Raw genomic sequence first — 21,252 nt, 5'->3', positions numbered from 1 at the left:
TACTTTTCTCAAGTCCATCAGCTGAATTCTCCAATTGATCTCAAATTATGAAACAGAAGGTTTCAGTATGTATACTTTAAAGCCAGGGAGAGCCTTTTCATGGTCTAGTTTTGGTGATGTGTGTTGTGTTTGTGTGTGTATGTCGCAAGCTAGTTTCGCCCAGTTACAGTTGCTTGAGTTTAGAACAGGTAATGGGTGAGATCAAGGGACTGAGGTGACCCTTTGACTGTATCTGGATGTCAAATCAGCTCCATTGTGTCATGAAGCTGCAATTTAAATTTTTAGTACCTCAGAAAACCAAAAAGGCTATTGCTGTGGTTCCTAGCTATTTTGAGAGCTGAGAACATGAAAAATGTCCAGATGGGTTCATGAAAGGCAGGACCTGCTTGACCAACCTGATCTCCTTCTATGACCTGGTGACCTGCCTAGTGGATGAAGGAAAGGCTGTGGATGTCATCTACCTGGACTTCACTAAAGCCTTTGACACAGTCTCCCACAGCATTCTCCTTAGGAAGCTGGTGGCTCATGGCTTGGATGGGTGTACCCTTCGCTGGGTAAAAAACTGGCTGGATGGCCAAGCCCAGAGAGTTGTGGTGAATGGAGTTAAATCCAGTTGGCGCCAGTCACGAGCGGTGTTCCTCAGGGCTCAGTTTTGGGGCCAGTCTTGTTTAATATCTTTATCAATGATCTGAAGGAGGGGATTGAGTGTGCCCTCAGTAAGTTTGCAGATGACACCAAATTGGGTGGGAGTGTCGATCTGCTGGAGGGTAGGATAGCCCTGCAGAGGGACCTGGACAGGCTGGATCGATGGGCCGAGGCCAACTGTATGAGGTTTAACAAGGCCAAGAGCCGGGTCCTGCACTTCGGTCACAACAACCCCATGCAACTCTGCAGGCTTGGGGAAGAGCGTCTGGAAAGCTGCCTGGCCGAAAAGGACCTGGGGGTGTTAGTTAGTGATAGGACAAGAGGAAATGGCCTTAAGCTGTGTCAGGGGAGGTTTAGATTGGATATTAGGAAAAATTTCTTCACGGAAAGAGTAGTCAAGCATTGGAACAGGCTGCCCAGAGAGGTGGTGGAGTCACCATCCCTGGAAGTGTTCAAAAAAGGGGTAGACGTGGCACTTTGGGGCATGGTTTAGTGGGCGTGGTGGTGTTGGGTTGATGATTGGAATGATGATCTTAGAGGTCCTTTCCAATCTTAATGATTGCTAGTTTTTACTTTCATTATAAAGGATCCAGCCACCAAGCCAGGAGGCGTGGGGTTGCTACTCTCCCCTTAACTGATTTAGTGGTGACTTGGTAGTGCTAGGTTAATGGTTGGACTGGATGATCTTAAAGGTCTTTTCCAACCTAAACAATTCTATGACTCTATAATCGGCATTCTAAAAGGTGGCAAAAATGTGGGTGGTTCTAAGGAATCTGATTTGGGGGAAGTTGCTTCCTGTATCTAGATCTGATGGTCACTTGGACTTTGAACTGGCAGTTAGGACACATAATAACTTTCTAGAAAAGATGATCTGTACCACTGAAAACTGGTTGACTCTCTTTGTTCCCTAGTTAGGATTTTGGTTTTGGTCATGCTGTTTAAATATGGTGTGTTAAACCAGTGCCCGAGATCCTTCTAAAAATTTTATAGCCATTAAATGTTTTAGTACAGTAGGTAGTATAAAACACTTATGTCTAACCTACTTAGCCCTTCGTGATTTTCTGGAAGAAGAATGAATGAGTCTGAAAATGACTTCATAATTGTTAAGGCTGACATGTCCCATGCTAACTTTCGCCTTAAGTTTGGTTAACTCCTAAGCGAAAAAGGGGATTTGCTTTTTTACGTGCTCTCTGGTGAGCCACAGTAATGTGGTCTTCATGCTTTCTCATTCAGAACAAGAAACTGATGATTTGACTAGGAGGATTTCTCAAATGTGATGTTTAGACATGTGACTGAGTTTAAAACTGTTGAAAACTTTATGGTCTAATAATATTTTTCTTATTTTCAGATTAACTGCTGAAGTACTGATCGAGTTCTGCTATTCTTCAATGAGGAACTACAGGCTGATCTTTTGCCATAATCTTAAACAACCATAAATGACAAAAGAATGCTTGGTCAGTGAGGGCAGCTGGCGCAGAAAACGTTTTTCAAACTCGGCTGTTTAAGTACTCTGAGGTAGGCTTCTTAAACTACTTGGGCTATTTTAAAAAAGGAAGTATGGATTTCAGTATGTCTAATCTATTAGAATTTATCAATCCATTAGTAAACAGAGAATTAAGTTTTGTTAGTCAAAGCACTGCAACCATATGTACTTCATGTTATATGTACCATCCTCTGTGAAAGTGGTTGCTTGCATTTAAGCAAGTATGTTTTCTTTTTTTATTATTACTTATTTTGAAAAGAGAGGTTTTTCTTCGCTAGAAGAAATACTTTGGTTTTGACAGGATAACAGTTTAACCGAGTGACTTAACGCTGCCTTTGGTAATACCTTTGTTATCTATCTAGATCCTTTATCAAGCAAAGACTTGCAAGTAAAGCTTGAGTTTCTGCGTGGTAGGAAGAATGGCATCACTGAGCCTCTAGAAACTAGTTTGAGGGGTTTTATGTTCAGTAAAAGTTTTAATTTGATGCAGGTGTTGAAAGCTTTACTGTGTAGACCAGAAAATGCCAAATATATTAGAAGTTGATTGCAGTGCGGTTGTGTATCACAAAATACTTAATCATTTCACGTAACTGAAACTTGGGGTTTTGGTTTGGTACAATCCACTAGTTTCATTTCCTCTCGAGAGGCATTTGTGTTGGATTTTCAAAGCCTGACTGATAAATAGTCAGAAAATGTACTGAAGAATCTAGCTCTCCCAAACTACCTTAGAAGTTAAGTAACAATGTTGTAACTAGTATTTTCTGAATTTGCTTTGCTGCTATGTATGTTCTTCTTGGACCTCTGTTGAGGATTGAACAGAACACCTCAGTAATAGTAACTTACCTAATTAGCTGTATTTGGAGTCATTACAGAACTTCTCATCAAATCAGTGAACTGATTGAGAGAGACTGGAGAGTATTTGCATTAGGTAATTAAAATACATTGTGTTACAGTCCAATACATTCGACAGCGTACATTGAAGTAGAATTTTTGGTTTTAATTCCTCTTATTTGACAGAAAAGACAGCTTTGATTTTTGGCTGCAAAAAGATATGAGGAAGAGCTCCTCCCCTTCCTTGAGTAACTGCAACTCTGTTCTTGCTAACAAAATATTTGGAATTCCACTTGATGAGCTGCAGCAAGAAGGGCAACCAGACAATGAGGTTCCATTCATAGTCCGCCATGTCGTGGACTATATTGAGGAACATGGTATGTATTATCTTGCTGTACTTTAATATGTTTAGCTGTTATTCTTACAGAATAGATTGTGGTTTTCTGAAGAGTATTTGTTTTCTTAAGTTACTTATATTTAATTGGATGTGATTTGGGTTGGGCTCTTTGGGGGGAGGGGGGGAAGGCACACTTTCTTTTTCTGTTATGTTTGATTTTCACTGTTTTCTAGCTAACACGAATGCAGTCAGCTCAGTAGCATTCTTCAGAGGAAATGGTGTTTTAGGTACTGTTAACATCTACCTTATTATTGTATTGTTAGCTGGGCATAAGAATGTGTTTGCTGGGAGAAGGACTGCAGGAAGTCTTGCAAAACTGTTGTCCAGAAAGTCTTTTCATTCAATTTGTGAATTGTGTATATCTGATTATCAGTATTTTCTGATACATTTGTCCATACTAGATCTAAAAGTTTATTTCTGCAACTTCTTTCTAATTCAGGGGGTCTGGAACAAGAAGGACTTTTTCAAGTCAATGGGAATGCTGAGACAGTGGAGTGGCTTCGGCAACGATATGATAACGGAGAAGATGTGGACCTGGTTAAAGAAGCAGATGTACCCTCAGCTATTAGCCTTCTTAGATTTTTTCTTCAAGAACTTCCAGAGCCAGTCATCCCAGGCAGTTTGCACATACATTTGATGCAACTTTCTCAAGGTAATAATTGGTTTTGATTCAGTGTTTTTATTTTATTATTTTAAGAGTAAAAACCAGTATTAAGTAGTGGCACTAGGGTGTCTTTGGTGTTCTGTGTAACAATGTGTGTATCAGGAGGCATTCAAATATACCTTTTCTTAGCACAAACCCCAGATAAATAGGTCTTTTTTTAGGAAACTCAGTCTGGGTTCAAAGACACAGTTTGTCCATTGTGCAGGAAAATAGTGAAGCTGCCACATATCATGCTGATTAGTTCTGAATATTCCATGTTCGTTCTTGTGTGTGAATACTGGGACACTGGTCAAAGCCATTTCAAAGTCCTAGGGAATGGTTTTGTCTGTTTTTCTCTTATTTCCTCTGAATTTCACTTACTCTGCCTATGCTTCCGTGGCACTTAACAGCTTTTGTATACTAGAGAAGAGATCTCAAGCCCTATACTCATGTCATATTTTCTCTCCCACTGTGGATTTTTTCAGTTTAAAATTCATTTGTAGGAGGAAAAAAACCTGTCATTGGCATATTGTTGCTAAGTATGTTTTTCATATACTGCAAACCCTTGCCCTTTCAAATTGACACCCATATGCTGTCAGAGTATTTTCTTTACCAATTCCCAATTTGTCTATCTGTATCCACTCTCCTGGGTCTTTTGGCCTCTGCTGTGTTGAGTGGTGTTGGAGCTGATTCATAACTTGACTAGTAAAAATGCTTGTCTTGCAGCACTACGTTAGTAATGTCCTTAAAGGGTACGTTGATGTCGGAGTTCTGCGCCCTGTGACATAACTGATGGTTTTGCTGGCTGTGACTCTTCAGGAGCGTTGCTCATTTTCTAGTGTCAGTTTGTACTTCTCTCCAAGGGCTGGGCTTGTTTTGCTGTGTAAGGTGCACATTTTTGTTTGATTTAATTTTCTGTTGCTGAGTTTATTCCTGACAAGAACTTGATAACCCTCATGATAGTCCTGTTTGTTCAGAGTAGGAATTGGTTTGTAGGACAAGTGAGTACAGCATAGTTTTCATATGCTGTTACACTATATTTACCAAGTGCTGAACTGGAGGGTTATCTGCAGCGATGTGAAGCTGCTTCATTTTCCTCCCTTCGTAGCCTGTATATCCTGAAGTTTTGAATGTGGGGTGGTTATCTGGATAGCTGGTGAGCAGAGGCTGAACACTGATGGGCGAGGCACTGAACAGTCTTGTGCTGGAAACAATTTTTGGAAGCTAGTGATCAGAGAAGCTTGTTAAGGCTGAAGTTCTGGTTTTTTGTCCTGTGCAGTAATGAGAAACTGAAGTGGACAGGTAATTTCATTAGCGATATATCTGCTATATGGTTTGCATTGCTAATGTCAGGGTTCATTGGACCTAAGTAGCTAGTAATCTGTTGTTGGTTTTTTTTTTTTCTCCTGAAAAAAAAGATAAAATGCAGAAGGATTGTTAAGACAGTAATGCAGAATGCTGCTGGTTGCTCAGCTAATACTGCTGTGAACCTTGATTTGCAATGTTACCTATCAGGACTGGAAATGGGATTGAGATATACTCACTTGGTGTGACAGTGTAATTCCCTTCTATGACTTGTAAAATATAGTGTGAAAATGGGTTTTTTTCCATCTTTGAATAGATGACTGTGGAAGGATTTACATAGGGGGTTTTGGGAAAAGAGCTGTTCTTCAGCATGTAAGTCCCCATTTAGTTACCTTTTGTTAAACATACAGAGAAACTTCACTTAAACTTGCAGCTTATTGTCTTTACTGTCTTTTTAAAAGTGTAAAAGAAAGTGATTTCAGAAAGATTTAAAGTTATCTGTACCAAGAAAATCAAAACACATAAACTTTTAAACATTGTTTCCTGATACTAAAATTAGAGTTTTGGTTTCCTCTACTCAGGTTTTGGCTTTCGATATTTTGACTGTCTGATAGACATATCTCAGTTTCCAGAATTACAGTATCAACTGCATTTTAGGCAGAGGAACTGCTTACAGAAATGCAGAAGGTGGTGGTAATTTTGGATTCATATGTTGCTTCTGGTATTTTCAGTCTTTAGCAGCCCTTCTGTATTGTTAGGTTAAGCTTAGTTCTCAAAACAATGTAGTTACACAAGGTGTGGCCTATATACATCTTTTGAGGCTCATTCTGTGCAGGCCTAATGGTGGTTCCTCAAAGTCAAGTGATTTTAGTAATTGAAGTGTGAATTTGAATCCAATGCGCTAGGCTATGTGTCTCAGAAGTGTGTATCCATGGTTTAGTGTCACAGGATTTCAGTTACAGATAAGAAGTTCTCACTTTAGGTCTCTGGCTGTGGTTTAGAACCCAAATTTTAGGACAGATTGGTTAGACAAAACATTTATATGTGTATGTGCAAGGTGGTCTATCACCTCTCTCTCTTGCTCTCCTTTTTGAAGGTATACGTTGTGAAAAAAAATTTTTTAAGGTCTCTTGCTGTTCTGTTTCCTAAATGCATTTCTAGAGTAAAAATGTAACAATAATATATTCATTTTATTGTATTACTGTGTTGAGAGAACTACTTTTCTGTGCCTGGTTACCTGTATTCAAATACTGTAGATGTTGACTGCGTCTGAGCAAATGAAATGCTGCACAGTTGCTGTTGGGTATTGTTGTACAGACATAAGAGGGAATTTACTCACTGATTTGATATTAATCATAGAATGCTTTGGGTTGGAAGGGACCTTTAGAGACCATCTAGCCCAACCCGCCTGCAGTGAGCAGGGTCATCTAGGATGTCTCACCTCTCATTTAGAGAGGCAGAGTGACTGCTCATCATCTTCAAGCATCCTTTTCCCTTTCTGACTGATTTGAGAAGACTTTTCAAATGTCTGAGAAAGAAGGGGAGGCCTGTTAGTATCAAATTTTTCCCTTGTTTTGCTTTCCTGACATTTCTTTATACGGAACTTCTCTGTTAGGTACAAACAATTGTAAACTCTTTGAACCTTGTCACCTGTAAGGCTGGTAATGTAACAAATGAGTTGGTTAGAGCATGGTGCTAACAACGATTCTATACTCTGATGAAGGATATAGTTAACTGTGGGGTGATAATGAGGAAGTTTTATGGTGACCCTTTTTCGGGTCTGAAATGGAATTGGCAAGCTTCAAGCTAAGTTATGCGTTAAGATGATTGCATTGAGATTGCTTGTATTCACCAGTGAGGTGCTATACAAGGAAGGAGAGTGATGAGAATGTGATACTTGTAGAGGAGAAAGTATCAAAGTAGCTTGTCTGAAACAGGGAGAATTTCACTAGCTTTTAAGTTAGCTCACTATCTCTGGAGCTGTTGCTCTAGAGCTCTTCTGCAAAGCAACTGTTATTAGCAGTGGTAAAATGAAAGGATACAGAGGAGCTAGCCTGTGTGATCAGGCCCTTGAGTGAGCATTAACTGGGGAAAACATGCTAAAAACTACTGATTGGACTTGGAGAGGAGAATATGGTGGAAATCATTGGTTTAGGTCATTGATTTCTGCTTTATAGAAGAAATTAAATTTATAGTTTAATTTATCATTAGGGAAAGTAATCTGATGGTACTGTGCTGTGGAAACAAGACTACCTCTTTACCGCCCCTCCAAACCTCTGACATTGAAGAAGAGTGATGGAATAGGAAATGAGTTATCAGCCTTTCTTGGAAAGATCAGAGAGGAAGAGACTAATCCAGAGACTGAAATGAGAGGATGAGGTGCTGGGACAGATAGATTGTTACGAACTACTACCACTGTAAATACCCTTCAGATATGTTTGGGTTTGGGGTGGGTGGGTTTTTTTTTTTCTTTTTCCATGGAGAAATTTAGTATGAGAATCTCAGACTGAGCAAATGTAAGTAAAATTCTGACATTTTAAGGCTGCGGTCTGACCAAATTAGTTGTACTTCAGAAGTAAGTAATTGTTGTCAGAGTCAAAAAGTTGATCAATATCAAATGTGAAAAAGCAGTTATTTTATTTCTGTGATTAAAATGCTTTTATTACATTTTTCAGATTATAATAATGAAGATGAGTTTGGAAGAAAGTTGAGGTTCCTCTTGCAGCAGCTTCCACCTGTTAATTACAGTTTGTTAAAGTTTCTGTGTAAATTTTTAGCTAACGTAGCATCGCATCATGAAGAAATTTGGTCGGCAAGTTCTTTAGCTGCAGTCTTTGGCCCGGATGTTTTTCAGTAAGTTAGTTATAAAAGTTCATGTAGTGTTTTTATGTGAATTTGACAGTGTACATCCGTAGTCTAAAGTCTCTCCTAGTCCATGAGTAACAGTAGCAAGTACACAATATATTTTGGGCAATAATTTTCTTTCTGTTTCCCCCCCCACTCCCTCACCCCAGTTCTGTCTTACCATTTTTGCTGGGATTTGAACAACAGCTTGTCTATGAGCTATGGCATTAGAAACCACTGATTTGATTGTTGCATTGCTGTAATTATACTGAGATTTTAGAGATAGTGTGTAGATTACTATTTGTAGCAAGAAGGCAGTGCTGGGAGAAAGCTGTTAAAGTACAAAGGTATACTGGGGTTTCCTCTCAACAGGAAAGTACTTGAATTTTAAATATTCTTCATGAGAAGTTAATTGACTAAATAGTTGTTACTTCATCACTTTTAAATATAAACTAGTATAAAGCTTTATAATGCAGTAGTGTGAAGGCACGCTTAAAGTTCTGTGTGTTCAGAATGGATCAAGGATAATGGTGTGAAGTGTAGCCCTTACTCATAGAAGTCATTCACAGGCGTTCTTTGGGGAAACAGCTGGATTTAGATTTTTAAACTAAAACAGTGTTGAAATCTTTTAGCATTTACACAGATGTGGAGGATCTGAAAGAACAAGAAATAGTTAGCAGAATAATGGCGGGACTTCTGGAGAACTACTATGAATTCTTTGAAAATGAAGAGGAAGATTTTTCATCTACTAATGATTTAAGCTCAATAACTGAGCAGGTAAGAATATTTTAAATGGCAATATGTTATCACTTGAGTATCTGTTATACATGTTTATGTTTATGAAAGATATGTTGAAATACAATTTTCTTTAGTATGCATTTTCGTAGTTTCTGGCAAACTGACAAAACCTGGTATTTCCTTAAATGCATTTTCTTAACATAGGTATGCTTATGAAATTGTTGCTTTGTAGTAAGTATAGCTATGCTATGTAGAAAAATACATAGTCACTAAACCAACAATGGTATCCTGCCCAACACAGGTGGTGTTATGCCATATACACAGTATAGCTTTTTAATTACCTTTTTAGGAATGGAGAACTGTTTTTGAAGCGAATGCAGAACCACACTGTTGTTGGTCTTGGTCAATAATATTTCTAGGTGTGTCTTACAGAAACATGCAGGGTCTCGCACTCCACTTGATGATGTTATCAGTGGTGTTTCCCTAGGCCAAAATTTTTGAATGGTGTTTCTGATTCTGAGACTTCAAAATATCGTCTGACATTAGTGGGGAAAAGTGTTGAAATTAGAGAAACAAAGCTGAGTAGAATAGAAACACTCTGTGTCGTATTATTCAACTGCCAGGATTGGCAGATTCGCTGGCCCATGTGACTGGTTATCAGTCTTCTGCCTTTCCTCACAACAAAGTTAACTTTGTGAAGTGGTATTTTAATACCATGTCATGTTGGGATAAATAGAGATGGAGAGTTGTTAGGGAAATTAAAATGTGGTATTGTGATACAATCTTCTTCTGTTGGCAAATACTTTTAATTCTAACAAGTCGTGGTATATAAGTGATAATGCACAGAAGTACTTTTTGTATCATCAAAGCCAGGTTCATGAATTGTTAAGAAACTCTTGGCTCAAACCCTTCCTCAGAAATATGGAAAGCTATAAACTGAATTTTCTCATATTCAGTTGGCTTAAGAAATGATGCATTTCCTTTAAAGAGGAAAAAGGGTAAATAACCAGCGGTTGCTAAGGAAGGTAACAAGAAATACTGAATTTTTAAAGCCTAACTATCCCCTGAACCCCTCCTCTAGCAAGACAGGTAAGGCAAGTACTAGGGCAGCTGGTTGCTTCCTCTTCACTGCAGTAGACACCTCACCCATTGGTCTGGCCTGCCAAGCGTGGGCAGCGAGTTCTGGATTGAGCAGCTTCTGCTCTGCTAGCTCTTCTAGCAAAGTGCTGCAGCTTTGCAGCGTTTGCTGTCTTTTTAGCTCTTTGCAGGAATATGTCTAGCGCTGAGAAGTGACACAGCCCTGCTGCACGCAGGAAGCAGAAAACTGTAACTTCTGCAACCGGAGGCCGAGGGCTGTCACCGGAGGTTGGGGTGACTGCTCTTTATAGTTAGTTGGTCTCTGTGCTGCCATGCTTTGAAATTACTGACTTGTCTGTGGGTCATTATATGTTTTAGTGAAAGGGTTTCCCAAGCATAGCAGTCTGTGTGGTGTGTGGTTTTGGTTTTGTTTTTTCCCTAAGTTTGAGGCCTGGCGGGGTGTCCCTTTAATTTCGCGGTGTCTCCACCAGATGTCAACCGCGCACTTCGTCTGGCTCCGCTCCCCCGGGTGCAGAAGGGCCCGTCCACGCTGGGCACAGCCCCACTGGCAGCCGACCAAGCGCGGGTGGGCTTGCCCTTGCTTCGCTGGCACATCTGCCTGCCATTACAGAGGAGGGTCAGGGATAAATACATCTCTTGCCCTGAATGTAGTGCCACATAACATATTGCAGCCCTCTTAAATGCATACCTCTTCTCTGCCTTCTCTGTAGTCTTAAACTTCGAAAGTTTCAATTTTTCTTAATCCCGCGGTTTTGTTTTATGTTCATGTGGCAGCTATTACAAAGCATATTTTCCTGAGGCTACTGCTGATACTTTAAATCTTGGGTTTGCAAGTTTGGGAGATCAGTAATCAATCACAGAGTGGTTTTGCGAATCACAACTTTGTTGTGTTTTCGAAACCTTTTTATGTTTTAGACATAGTTGCTTTTTAAAAAATGAAGGTGGCTGTATTCAGTTGTCAGTTGGCTATATTGTTTTAGTTTTTAAATTGGCTATATTTTACAGCTTCAGTAAAAACATTTGTGTTTGGAAACAAAGAAACAAAAATAGACAAGGGGCTTCACAGAAAGTTCTCGATGCTCTTGCTGTTACATTTGCTGTTATCGGTATTCATTCAGTATGTTAAAGTTTGGATTCTTAGGCTTCTACATTGCCTTCCATAGAAGGGTTTGGAAATGCTTCTCACATATGGATAAGGCTACCTATGGAATAGAGGAGAATTATCCATACCTGCTTTATATGTAGAGGAAGAAAGGTTCTGTGCCTCGAGACTTCAGTGTGGCTGGGATTTTGTTGTTCCTTGATTCTGTTTGTGTTCATTTACTGCATCAAAGGTGCTTTTCTTTGCAGTTTTTGTCGGATGTTTCAAAAGGGTTATGTAGGGTTTTTTATGATGTAGAATGTATGGTTTTACATAAAATCATGTATAACGTGCCAGTTTTTCTAAAATTGAAAAATTACAAGTATGTTGTTTTTATACCTCTCATGCTCTTTTAATTCCTCAGACCTCTTAAAAGAACTTCAAGCCATTAACTGCGAATAAATCTTTTTATTAGATAAATGATCTCTTGGAAGAGGAGGAAGATGTAAAGCTTGAGCAGTCTGAAGAACTTCCAGAAGATGGCACAGAGAAACCTGTTGAAAGGCCAGCTGTGGTGCATCTAGATGTGACCGGGAGTCTCTCGGATTCCAGGAGCATTGCAGCATCAACAAGGTAACTTTTTTCTGCCTTGGAGTTTGGATTTAAAGTTTGGAGTATAGACTGTTCTGTCTGAGAGAGAGAAGCTGTCAGGCTTTTGAGATAAGTGGTGGTGTCTACAAACTGAAGCTTTAGAAGCAGGTGCAGGTCTTGTAGTAGTAAAATATGGGATAAAATAACGGTTCCCAAATTCGGAAGAGGAATGCCTGTAGAACTCAGATTGGATTAACTATGGTGATTTATGCAGAGAAAGGGAAAAAGGGCATAGTTTGGTGAAACTGTAAAGTGATATTTAAACAGTGAATTTTGTAGCAGAAGTATAAAAAGGATCTGAATATTGGTAGTTACAAACCCATTCTGTGCCATCTTTCCACCACTCTTTCAGTGGGAAATCCGAGGACTACTTGTCATGTGCTAGTGAGCAGAGATGTGTCCTTACATGACCCTGATTAATTTCTAAACCTGTTGGAATTTGTCCAGGTGTTTTTTATGCCCACTACGCTCAGGTGTTAAATGAGGAAAGTACTTTCTTGTTTCACTAGAGTACAGTGGAATATATTTCATAAACAATTGTAATGAAGACTCTGTGATTACTTCCTGAAAATATGCTAGAAAGAGAAAACACCAGGGATGAAGAGGGAACTATGTATGACCAAAAGGATAGTGGAGAGCAAGTGGGATAAGTGTGACCACGAATGATTTTTAGGCTGGAATTTAGATGTTCCAGAAAGGCCTTTAGTAGGAGCAATGTGGAGGAAACTTTGAGAACTCCAAAGATGGCATTTTGTAAGTTTATATGTGAGACTTCGTAGAATGGGTTGCTTGCAAAAAAACTTGGTTTGAGGGTCCAGAAAGTCTCCTTAATTTGTGTTGAAATGAAGGCTCTGGATACCCTGTTTTGTGAAAGTTGACTTGCTAATATATTTGTAAAACACCTGAAGATCCTTCTTCAGTTAATTTAAACTCTGCCAACTAAATTTATCTCAGAGGCTGGTGTTTCTTTGTTAATGTCAATGTAGGATATGGCACCTGTGTGCAAGCTGAGGTTTAATTTGTTAAGTGGCTTTTAGAAAAAAGTTATCAGAAAAATGTATAGAAAGCCAAGGTCTCGCATTGTCCAAACAGGTATAATGGCTGCTGAAGCTGGAGGGACCTGTGGTACCTGCCTAAGAGCCAGACTCTGTGGAGGGATCTGTTTCATAGAATCATAGAATCGTTTAGGTTGGAAAAGACCTTTAAGATCATCTACTCCATTAACCTAACATTACCAAGTCCACACTAAACCAATCAAGAGTAGACTAGACTAAATCATGTTCTGAAGTGCCACATCTACCCGTTTTTTGAACACTTCCAGGGATGGTGACTCCACCACCTCTCTGGGCAGCCTGTTCCAATTCTTGACCACCCTTTCTGTGAAGAAATTTTTCCTCATATCCAATCTAAACCTCCCCTGGTACAGCTTGAGCCCATTTCTTCTTGTCCTATCGCTAGCTACTTGGGAGAAGAGACCAACACCCACCTCACTACACCCTCCTTTCAGGTAGTTGTAGAGAGCAATAAGGTCTCCCCTCAGCCTCCTCTCCTCTAAGCTAAACAACCCCAGCTCCCTCAGCTGCTCCCCATCAGCCCTGTGCTCCACACCCTTCACCAGCTTTGTTGCCCTTCTCTGAACATGCTCCAGCACCTCAATGTCTTTCTTGTAGTGAGGGGCCCAAAACTGGACACAGTATTCCAGGTGCGGCCTCACCAGCGCCGAGTACAGGGGGACAATCACCTCCCTGCTCCTGCTGGCCACGCTGCTCCTGACACAAGCCAGGATGCTGTTTGGATAGGCGTTGCTGGTAGAGAGCTGTGAGCAAGTTTGGAAGTTGCAAAGTGTAATACAGGCAGGAGTATTGGAGTGGGAGTCAGCTTTTAATTAAGACCAGCCTTCGTAAAGGAGATGCGTTAACTTAAAATGGTACTTCCATTTGAGAGCTTATGTGTACTTGCTTGTAATACACGGATTTGTTTTACTTACACAAGTTTTAATTTTTAAGGCTGCTTTGCTTGTATTACAGTTTACATAGCTGTACAGCATGGGTTAGGTATGGGCATGTAAGAACTTGCAGGGAGGGATGAGGAAGGATCTGTAATAAAAGCGTGACTAAAAAAAGAAATAATGCAGGGAAAATCACAAGTAAGTTTACTGCCTAAGACTGAGTAGTCTCAAGAATGTGGATTTCAGGTTGAAATGTGTTCAGCTGCTTGGCTGCACGCTTCCTTCTACTTCATTGCAAGAATTTGTAAAATATAACAAGAGAAATATAATTCTGTTTCATAATTTAAATTATATTTAATAGTTAATTATCCTTGTCAGCAATAGAGCTGTTTAGTTTTAGTTTGAGTTAAAAAAAAAAAGTTGCTCCAATTGGAATTTCTACAAAAGTGCTTTTTCTTCCAATTAAAGTTTTAAAGCAATTTAACTATTCACAAGTACTTAGTTGCTGTGGAATGTGTAAGCGCAGCAGTAGTGGCAAACTCAACATGTTTGAGAGTTTAAATTTGATAGCCTGAAGAGGAAAACATTTTTACTTGATGTTTAGAGCTAATTAAAAATTAATAAGCATTAATTATGGTTGGCATTTTACATAATTTGTGGGGAAGGATAGGGAGGAATCCTGTAGAAGAAGAAGAAAGAGAATTTTGTCTGTAAAACCAGAACTGCAGGAAACATTTAAAAAAAAAAAACATTAGAATGGGAAAGTATGCTTTATTAAGCTTTTAACCACTATAAATACTGTAAATATTTTCCAAACTTAAAGTCTTTCATAGTATTCATTTAATGGCTTTTTTTTGTTTTAGTTTCTTGATATTAAAAAAGCAATTAGAAAAGCAAATGTTAATGCAGGTTTATTGGGATGTTTGTCTTGACATAGGGCCTGCAGCAGCTTATAAAGGGAAGAGGAGGAGAAGTAGATCTTAAACACAATTCTTGCAGCTCCTTAACCTGGAATTTTGTTGCCTCTTTGCTGTTGTCAGATTTTGGGAACCAAATATCTGTATATTTTGGTCTCTCTGTGGAGGGAAGGAGAAGAATGCTGAGGTTGCATTAATTAATGCTGAGGTTAAAGACTGGTTATTTTGATTCATACGATGGGGTATATGACCTTCCTTCTATTTGGAAGTTATTTGGACTGTCACTTGCTTATATTTTGCTTGCTATCTTTTTTCTTTACTTGTTCTGTTTGCTCTTTCTGAAACATACGACCTTAATGCACTGCATGGTGTTAAAATTTGAGTTAGAGATCTGGTGAGAATGTGGATAATCATTAATGCAGTTTGATTTAGTGACTGCTTGAAAATGGTATTTAAAATAAACCTGTTGAGTGATCTTTAAGCCCGTTACCCAATCAGGGAGCATTTGTTGCGCACAAGTTGACATTGTGTATGTAAAGGAAACACCATATTCTCTGTTGTCAGAAGCCTTTTCGCCATGGCTCGCTCGGTTTTGCTGTCTTGACTTTCAGAGAAAAGGATTACTGACTCAGCATTGCAGCTGACTTCTAAGACGTGCTGTTGAAATAATCACTTTAGAATCCTCCTCTGTCATTACTCCAAATTTTTCATCACTGTGCTTTGCCAAGCAGTATTTGCTTTACTTTTTGCAGTTCATCTCAAATATTGTCAGTCAAAAGCCTAATATAAAAACTCTTGGTGTGTTCTTCGGGCTTTTCAAAATTCTATGTGTAAAAATATGAGATATGACAAGTAGTAAGTTCTGTAAACAGTTTGCTTTGTCTATATTAAATGCAGTGATAAGGGCGAGCTCCTCACTGCTTGTGTGATGGTTTTGTTAACCCTTTTGTGTTTTAATTAGCTCTGATCAGTGAGAGAGAGGGAGGCAATAATATTAACAACAACAAAGTGAGACAAAATGCATGTATAGCAAGGCTAACCAAATACAACTGCCTGAATTGCTGGAAAAGATATTATTGTTTTAGTTTAATGCTCTCTTTTAACATCCAGATACTTCTCCCTACTGCCATCCTAGAAAATCTGTGAACAACATGTTAGGAAAGCTTTCAAGTGTTGATTGGGCAGCTTATTGTCAGGAGTGACCTCATGTTGCAGTCTATTTCTATTTAGACTGCAGGGTTTAGTGCAGCACTCCAGAAGTGCTGTCTGACAAGCAGCCATTGAATCCCAGCAAGCAGCATGCATAACCAGCAGCCAACATCACGCTTTGCTGTTTTTCAAATGAAGCATTTTTACATGAAGTGCTCATTTGGGATAGCAAAAATAATCAGAATGGCCTGTAAAGTTCTGCTACACAGGTAAATATATGAAAGGAAAATGTTGCTTTGATATGATTGCAAATAAGACTTTTTTTTAACTTTAAAATTATGTGAGATTAAATGTGTTTTGGAGATATTGTGAAATGAAATGATGTCACAACTGATTTTTTTTTTTAAATGGGAAATAAGAATCTGTGTACAGTCAGTAAGTTACCAAGAAAAACTTTGAGGTGTTTTGTCTCTAGTCAATGCATTTTTCTATCTCAAGGTATGTGTTTACTGGGACTTTTTATGGGTAGGGAGACAGTGCAAAAGGGATTCTTGGGACTGGGTTGGCATTATGGAACAAAGATGTTTACCTTTCTGGGTCTTGCTGTGTCATGCTGCATGAAGGCTCTGTGTAGCAGTATAAATTACAGCTTTTAAAAAGTATCCTTGGACTGTGGTACGCTGGTTTGGAAGTTGTAATGTATTTTCAGCTAAGAGCGATTGACACATTTCTTTCAAAAAGTGCTTAATTGCTAAAGTGATTAGTTGAAGACGTAAGATATTCTTTACGTAGTAAGAGGATTCTTCAGGCTTTGCAATACTGCTGAGTTATGGACATCTTTTGCTGAGTACCTCTAATGCATCTAAAGGTCTTTAAAGAAAGCACGGGTGCACGATCCTGCGCTGGGGGCTGAAGGTCACACAGTAAGATGGAAAATTTTGTTGTGAACCATGTCAGAAATCTTTTGGATTCTTTGGAGCTGAGTTTGATTCTCCCCACTCTTGACACAGTTCCTCATTGTCTCAAGTGGTAGAATAAAAGGATTCCAGGCCATCACAGTTTCCTATAAATAGTATTTGTACTTGTGCCCTTGACTGAATTTTTTTTGCTCTCTTTTACAACTAGAGTGTTGCAGTGTTCTGTGCTCCGATCGCCCCCCCGGCCCCCAATTTGTCCTAGGAGTGACTGTGTTTTTAATAGTAAATTGATTTCAATGTATACAATTAGTATTAGTACTTTTAGAACATAAGCATACCTTTTTATAATGCAGCTTTTGTAGAACTTACTGAAAATACTGAGATCGGATACTTAAAGCTACATTTTTTGTGTTTTGAAATCTTACTGTTTTTTTTCGCTGAGATTCTTGCTCCTTCTCCTCCTCTCTTTTATCTTGTTCATGAAGCTGAACTTACTCACAGCTTCCTGTCTTCATTTTTTTTTATTTCAAGTATTGCCAAAACAAATTTTTTTTTATCAGAAAGCTTACTTTGTAGAAGTAGTAGGGCTATGCTGAGCTTTTGTGCACAGAAATATCAATGAAATGTAAATATCTTAAGTTGTAAACTTTTTTTTACCATTTCTTTGTTTGAAAGAAAAAAACAAAATGCCAGTGTGTTCACTCTCAGTTGTTTGATCCAGCAGCTTTGAAATTAGTGGCTACAGGATCTGGCTTCTACATTGGGTGCTTTAATTTACCAAAGCTATGTGGCAATGTCTATTTTGAAGTAGTAGTTTAGAGCTGCCTGTTCTGTCAAAGCATTTGAAATAGATCTGCTTCGGTTTTTCACCTAGGCAAACAAACACATAAATCATAAAAAAGCTTGATTCAAAATCAAGTTTCCATTAAAAAAACAAATAAAAACCCCAAAAAACAAACCAAGAAAGAAAGAAAAGAAATTAAAAACTTTTGTGAGCACCTGCTTGTGCAGTTGCTACATGGTGGTGTTTAAACACAGTGTACTCTGCTGTTGGCCCAGTACAAGTTGCCTAAGGCAAAAGGGCATAATTATTTTCAAATAAATATTTTAACCACTTTCCCTTTCAGCCAGTGTTTAATTGAAAGTCCTTTATTGCTTGTGTTTCATCTACTTAGAGGAAGAAAAAATAGAAAGTCTGCTTGAGGTAGTCTAATTATCTTACCTCTCTGGTGGTGGAACTGCTAGTAAACTTGATAAGGTCTAACCAAGATATTCCTTCCTCTATTAAAACTCTTCTTGGGTAAGCAGAGACTTGTCTACATTTTTTAGCGCAAGCAAGGCTAATGTCAGTCAAAACTATCTTGCAGAGGTAGTACCTGTTCAGTTCTCCAGTGGAGTGGCAAGCTCCCTTGTATTTCAGAGTTTACTTTATGCATTCATGAAAATAATATTTAAAATCAGCTTTGGCTACCAACAGTGTTACTGCATAGTTTAAAAAGAAAAAGTAGACTAAAACTGTGTTTTTCAGCTTTTTGAGCTTAGTTATATATAATAGGAAGAAAAAGCATTTGTTTACCTCCATCCCCACCTCCTAGCTGAAATAAAGTTAGTATTTATTTTTTTTCTGAATAAGATATGTAAGTTGGAACTCATTGCTGTTTACAGTAGAGTTTTCTTCTTTTATTTCATTCTTAGCATATTTACTGCCGCTTTTGTCTAAAATTTCAGTATTCTGGTTATAATGAGAGAATTTTGATCATATTACTAGAAAATTGCAGAGGGACCACATACATGTAAGTTAACTAATACAAGTAAGCTCAAGTAAGTTACGCTGATTTCCACCCTTCCACCCCACCTAGGAGTTTGGGCTGAAGTGGCTTGTGCTAGCTAGTGTCTCAAAACCTGTGGAAGGTACCTGCCTTGCACTCGAAACGTAGCTGTCCTTGGAGAGCGCTGCAGATCTGTTGAATGCTGCAGAATAAAATTATGCAACAGTCTGACAGGCAGGGAAGAATCTCTATGAATTGCAGCTGTGGAGGAAGGCAGAGTAATTTGGAATTTGCTTTAGGCAGCAAGGTTAAAATCTACATTCTTAAGCAAGGTGTCAGGAAATCTTTGGAGACTAAGTGATTAGTATTTCCCATGGGAAAGACCGTACATCTGAGAGCTTATAGCTGCGTAATATACTGAGTATTGGCTCTTGAGAGACAGAAATCTGCATTGCTACTTCCACAACTTTCTGTCTTATTCTTTAAGATTTCTTCATCTAAATAATAAAGGGGCTGCAAATCAGTATGTACATAGAAAACATACGTATTCTACTTTTATTAGCCGCACTACATGCAGTCTTTAAGTATTTTCTAAGTTGCTTTCTGTTGACTTCAAGACTTTTATTTAGTGTGATAAGTTTTTTGCATTACATTAACTTATTTCTTTTTTATTGCAGTGCTCATATCTCTCCCATAAGTATCTTGCCAGCCTCTGCAGAGTAAGTATAATGAAAATGTTTGAATTTTGCTGTTACTAGAACATGCGTAGAAGATACGTCTTCTTTCAAGAAAAAAAAATGCAGTAGGTTTGATGATTACAGTTATGAATGAAGACATTCTAGTGCGAAGTATTTCACTTATGGCATTTAACACTAACGCAGGAAAAACCTAGTATGTGTCAGTGCTGTTGACTGCAGAAGCACGAGAGCACAGTATGGTAGAATCGAGATGCCAAAACGCTTTGGTTTATACTTAGATACGTCATAGGTGTTTGACTTTAAAATTACGATAGCATTCACTTTGTATTTTTAGCACCACTTCTAGTTGTTAATATTGAGTACAGTTCAGTGGAATTATGTGTGCAAATGCAGAGGAAAAATGAACGCACAATTCCAGAGTTAAAAATGGGGTAAAATAGTTTTAGATTCTTATGGGAGGATTTTTTTTATAGGCCTAATTGCGTATTTTGGATGAGCTGGCTAAGAAGAACTCAACAGAGTAGTCTGTTTTTAAAGAATGCTGTTCTCTTCTTGATGTATCTGGGTATATCCTGTGTCTTTCATCAGGTACTTGCTCATTGTCTGCTATTTGTTGGCTCTTGCCTCTTAAGATTACAGCCCTGTTCAGCAGGGGTTATGGCCAGCTGTGCTGAAGCGGTACCTGCTCCAGGATTGACTCTGACCTGCTAGAGACACACGATTTTACTGTCACATTAATATATCAGGCTTTTATAAGTTTTTGTGGATAGTTACTAAAAAAAAAAAAAGTTAGTCATTGTAATGTGTTGATTACTCTTAAAATTCTGTTAATAGACTTCATAATACTTTATGTAAATCTTACGAAATAAAAGATAGTAGATGCAGTGATTTCCACTGCCTTTTTGGAAAAGTTAGTCTCTTTTTGCCTTGAAGTACTTGTCATCAAAGATTCCCATCATGTCTGAAGTTTGTTATCTCTGCCTTTCTGCATAGTTGATCAATGCAAAAGGAGAGTTCTTAATACGGATTTTCTGTCTTTTTTCTTTTTAGCATTTTAGAAAGAACAATTAGAGCAGCTGTGGAACAGCACCTTTTCGACCTGCAGAGCAGCTTAGATAATGATCTTAAACATATACAGCAACACAGACTGGGCTGTAACAATGAAGCAAAAAATCCCAGCGGGGATGAGGAAGGATCTAACAACCAGTAAGATGATTTTTTTGTATCTGTAATGAATTCCACAGGATTATGTATTTTAACTCTTCCAAAACAAACTACCCCAGTCCCTCACCTCGACCCAAAGCAAAGTTATGACTTGCTATTAACTTCAGTTTATCTCATGGTTAAACCAAATCAGCTTCCATCAGTTGCCAGTAATCAACAGCCCTTGAAGCAAATACTTTAAATAGATCTTATAGCTAAAAATGTTGTGAAGTATAACTGCTTTGCTGCTGAATTCTGTGCAAGTAGCACAAGAACTTATATTTACCCTAGTGCTTTCATTCTTACCTCACTGATGTTACTTAAGACACAGGTTTACCATATGAAAGCTATTGTAGGTGCTGCTTCAGTTTCTTTACCCCACCTTTCCACGTCACCATAGCTATTTTACTGCTCTGGCTGCCAGTGTCAACAAAACAGCTAAAAATGGATAGAATGAGCACTGTGAGTTTATTTGCATAGAGTTTCAGCCGTATTTAATCAGCTTTTATTTTTATTATAAATCTTGCTAGGTTATGGGTGTAGTGATTGCCATGGCAGCATCGAGAAGTTGGTACGTTTTGGCGCTTTATTAAAAACAAATGGTCATTATTAATACCTGAACTCCAAAAATGTGTAGTTAAGTAAGACTTAAATATGTAAATTCCTTTGTGGCTCAGGGCCTGAAATACGTGAAATATTCAGAGACTCAAATGCTGTTTTCTAAATTGTTCATTCTTCACTGGTTTTAGAAGTCTTATCTGTGACAAGAGGTCAGGCTAAAGTTAGCAGTTGATCACAGAAATAATAATCGTTGCTGGTAATGATCAATTAAAACTGAGTTTTAGTGTTAGAGATTTAACATCTTTGAAGTAATTTGTAAGTGGGTAATCACCTGAAAGACCTGTTGTAGCTGAATGCCTTCGGTTGCACCATAA

At 38.4% G+C, this 21,252-nt stretch overlaps 1 protein-coding gene across 1 annotated transcript in view; it reads left to right on the top strand.

Annotated features, from left to right (window-relative positions):
* Positions 1 to 2,098: 2,098 nt before the first annotated feature.
* FAM13B (family with sequence similarity 13 member B) overlaps positions 2,099 to 21,252 on the top strand; it is a 39,148-nt gene continuing 19,994 nt past the window's right edge. Inside the window, exons 1-8 of the mRNA XM_075714803.1 lie at positions 2,099 to 2,160; positions 3,146 to 3,336; positions 3,796 to 4,008; positions 7,980 to 8,157; positions 8,781 to 8,925; positions 11,541 to 11,698; positions 19,094 to 19,135; positions 20,165 to 20,320. Of these exons, the coding sequence (XP_075570918.1) occupies positions 3,180 to 3,336; positions 3,796 to 4,008; positions 7,980 to 8,157; positions 8,781 to 8,925; positions 11,541 to 11,698; positions 19,094 to 19,135; positions 20,165 to 20,320 (1,049 nt within the window). The 5' untranslated portion in view covers positions 2,099 to 2,160; positions 3,146 to 3,179. The remainder of the gene's footprint in view (positions 2,161 to 3,145; positions 3,337 to 3,795; positions 4,009 to 7,979; positions 8,158 to 8,780; positions 8,926 to 11,540; positions 11,699 to 19,093; positions 19,136 to 20,164; positions 20,321 to 21,252) is intronic.

The sequence above is a fragment of the Pelecanus crispus genome, chromosome 8 (genome assembly GCF_030463565.1).
Source record: "Pelecanus crispus isolate bPelCri1 chromosome 8, bPelCri1.pri, whole genome shotgun sequence".
Taxonomy (NCBI): Eukaryota; Metazoa; Chordata; class Aves; order Pelecaniformes; family Pelecanidae; genus Pelecanus; species Pelecanus crispus.
This window is presented reverse-complemented; position numbering and strand designations above follow the sequence as displayed.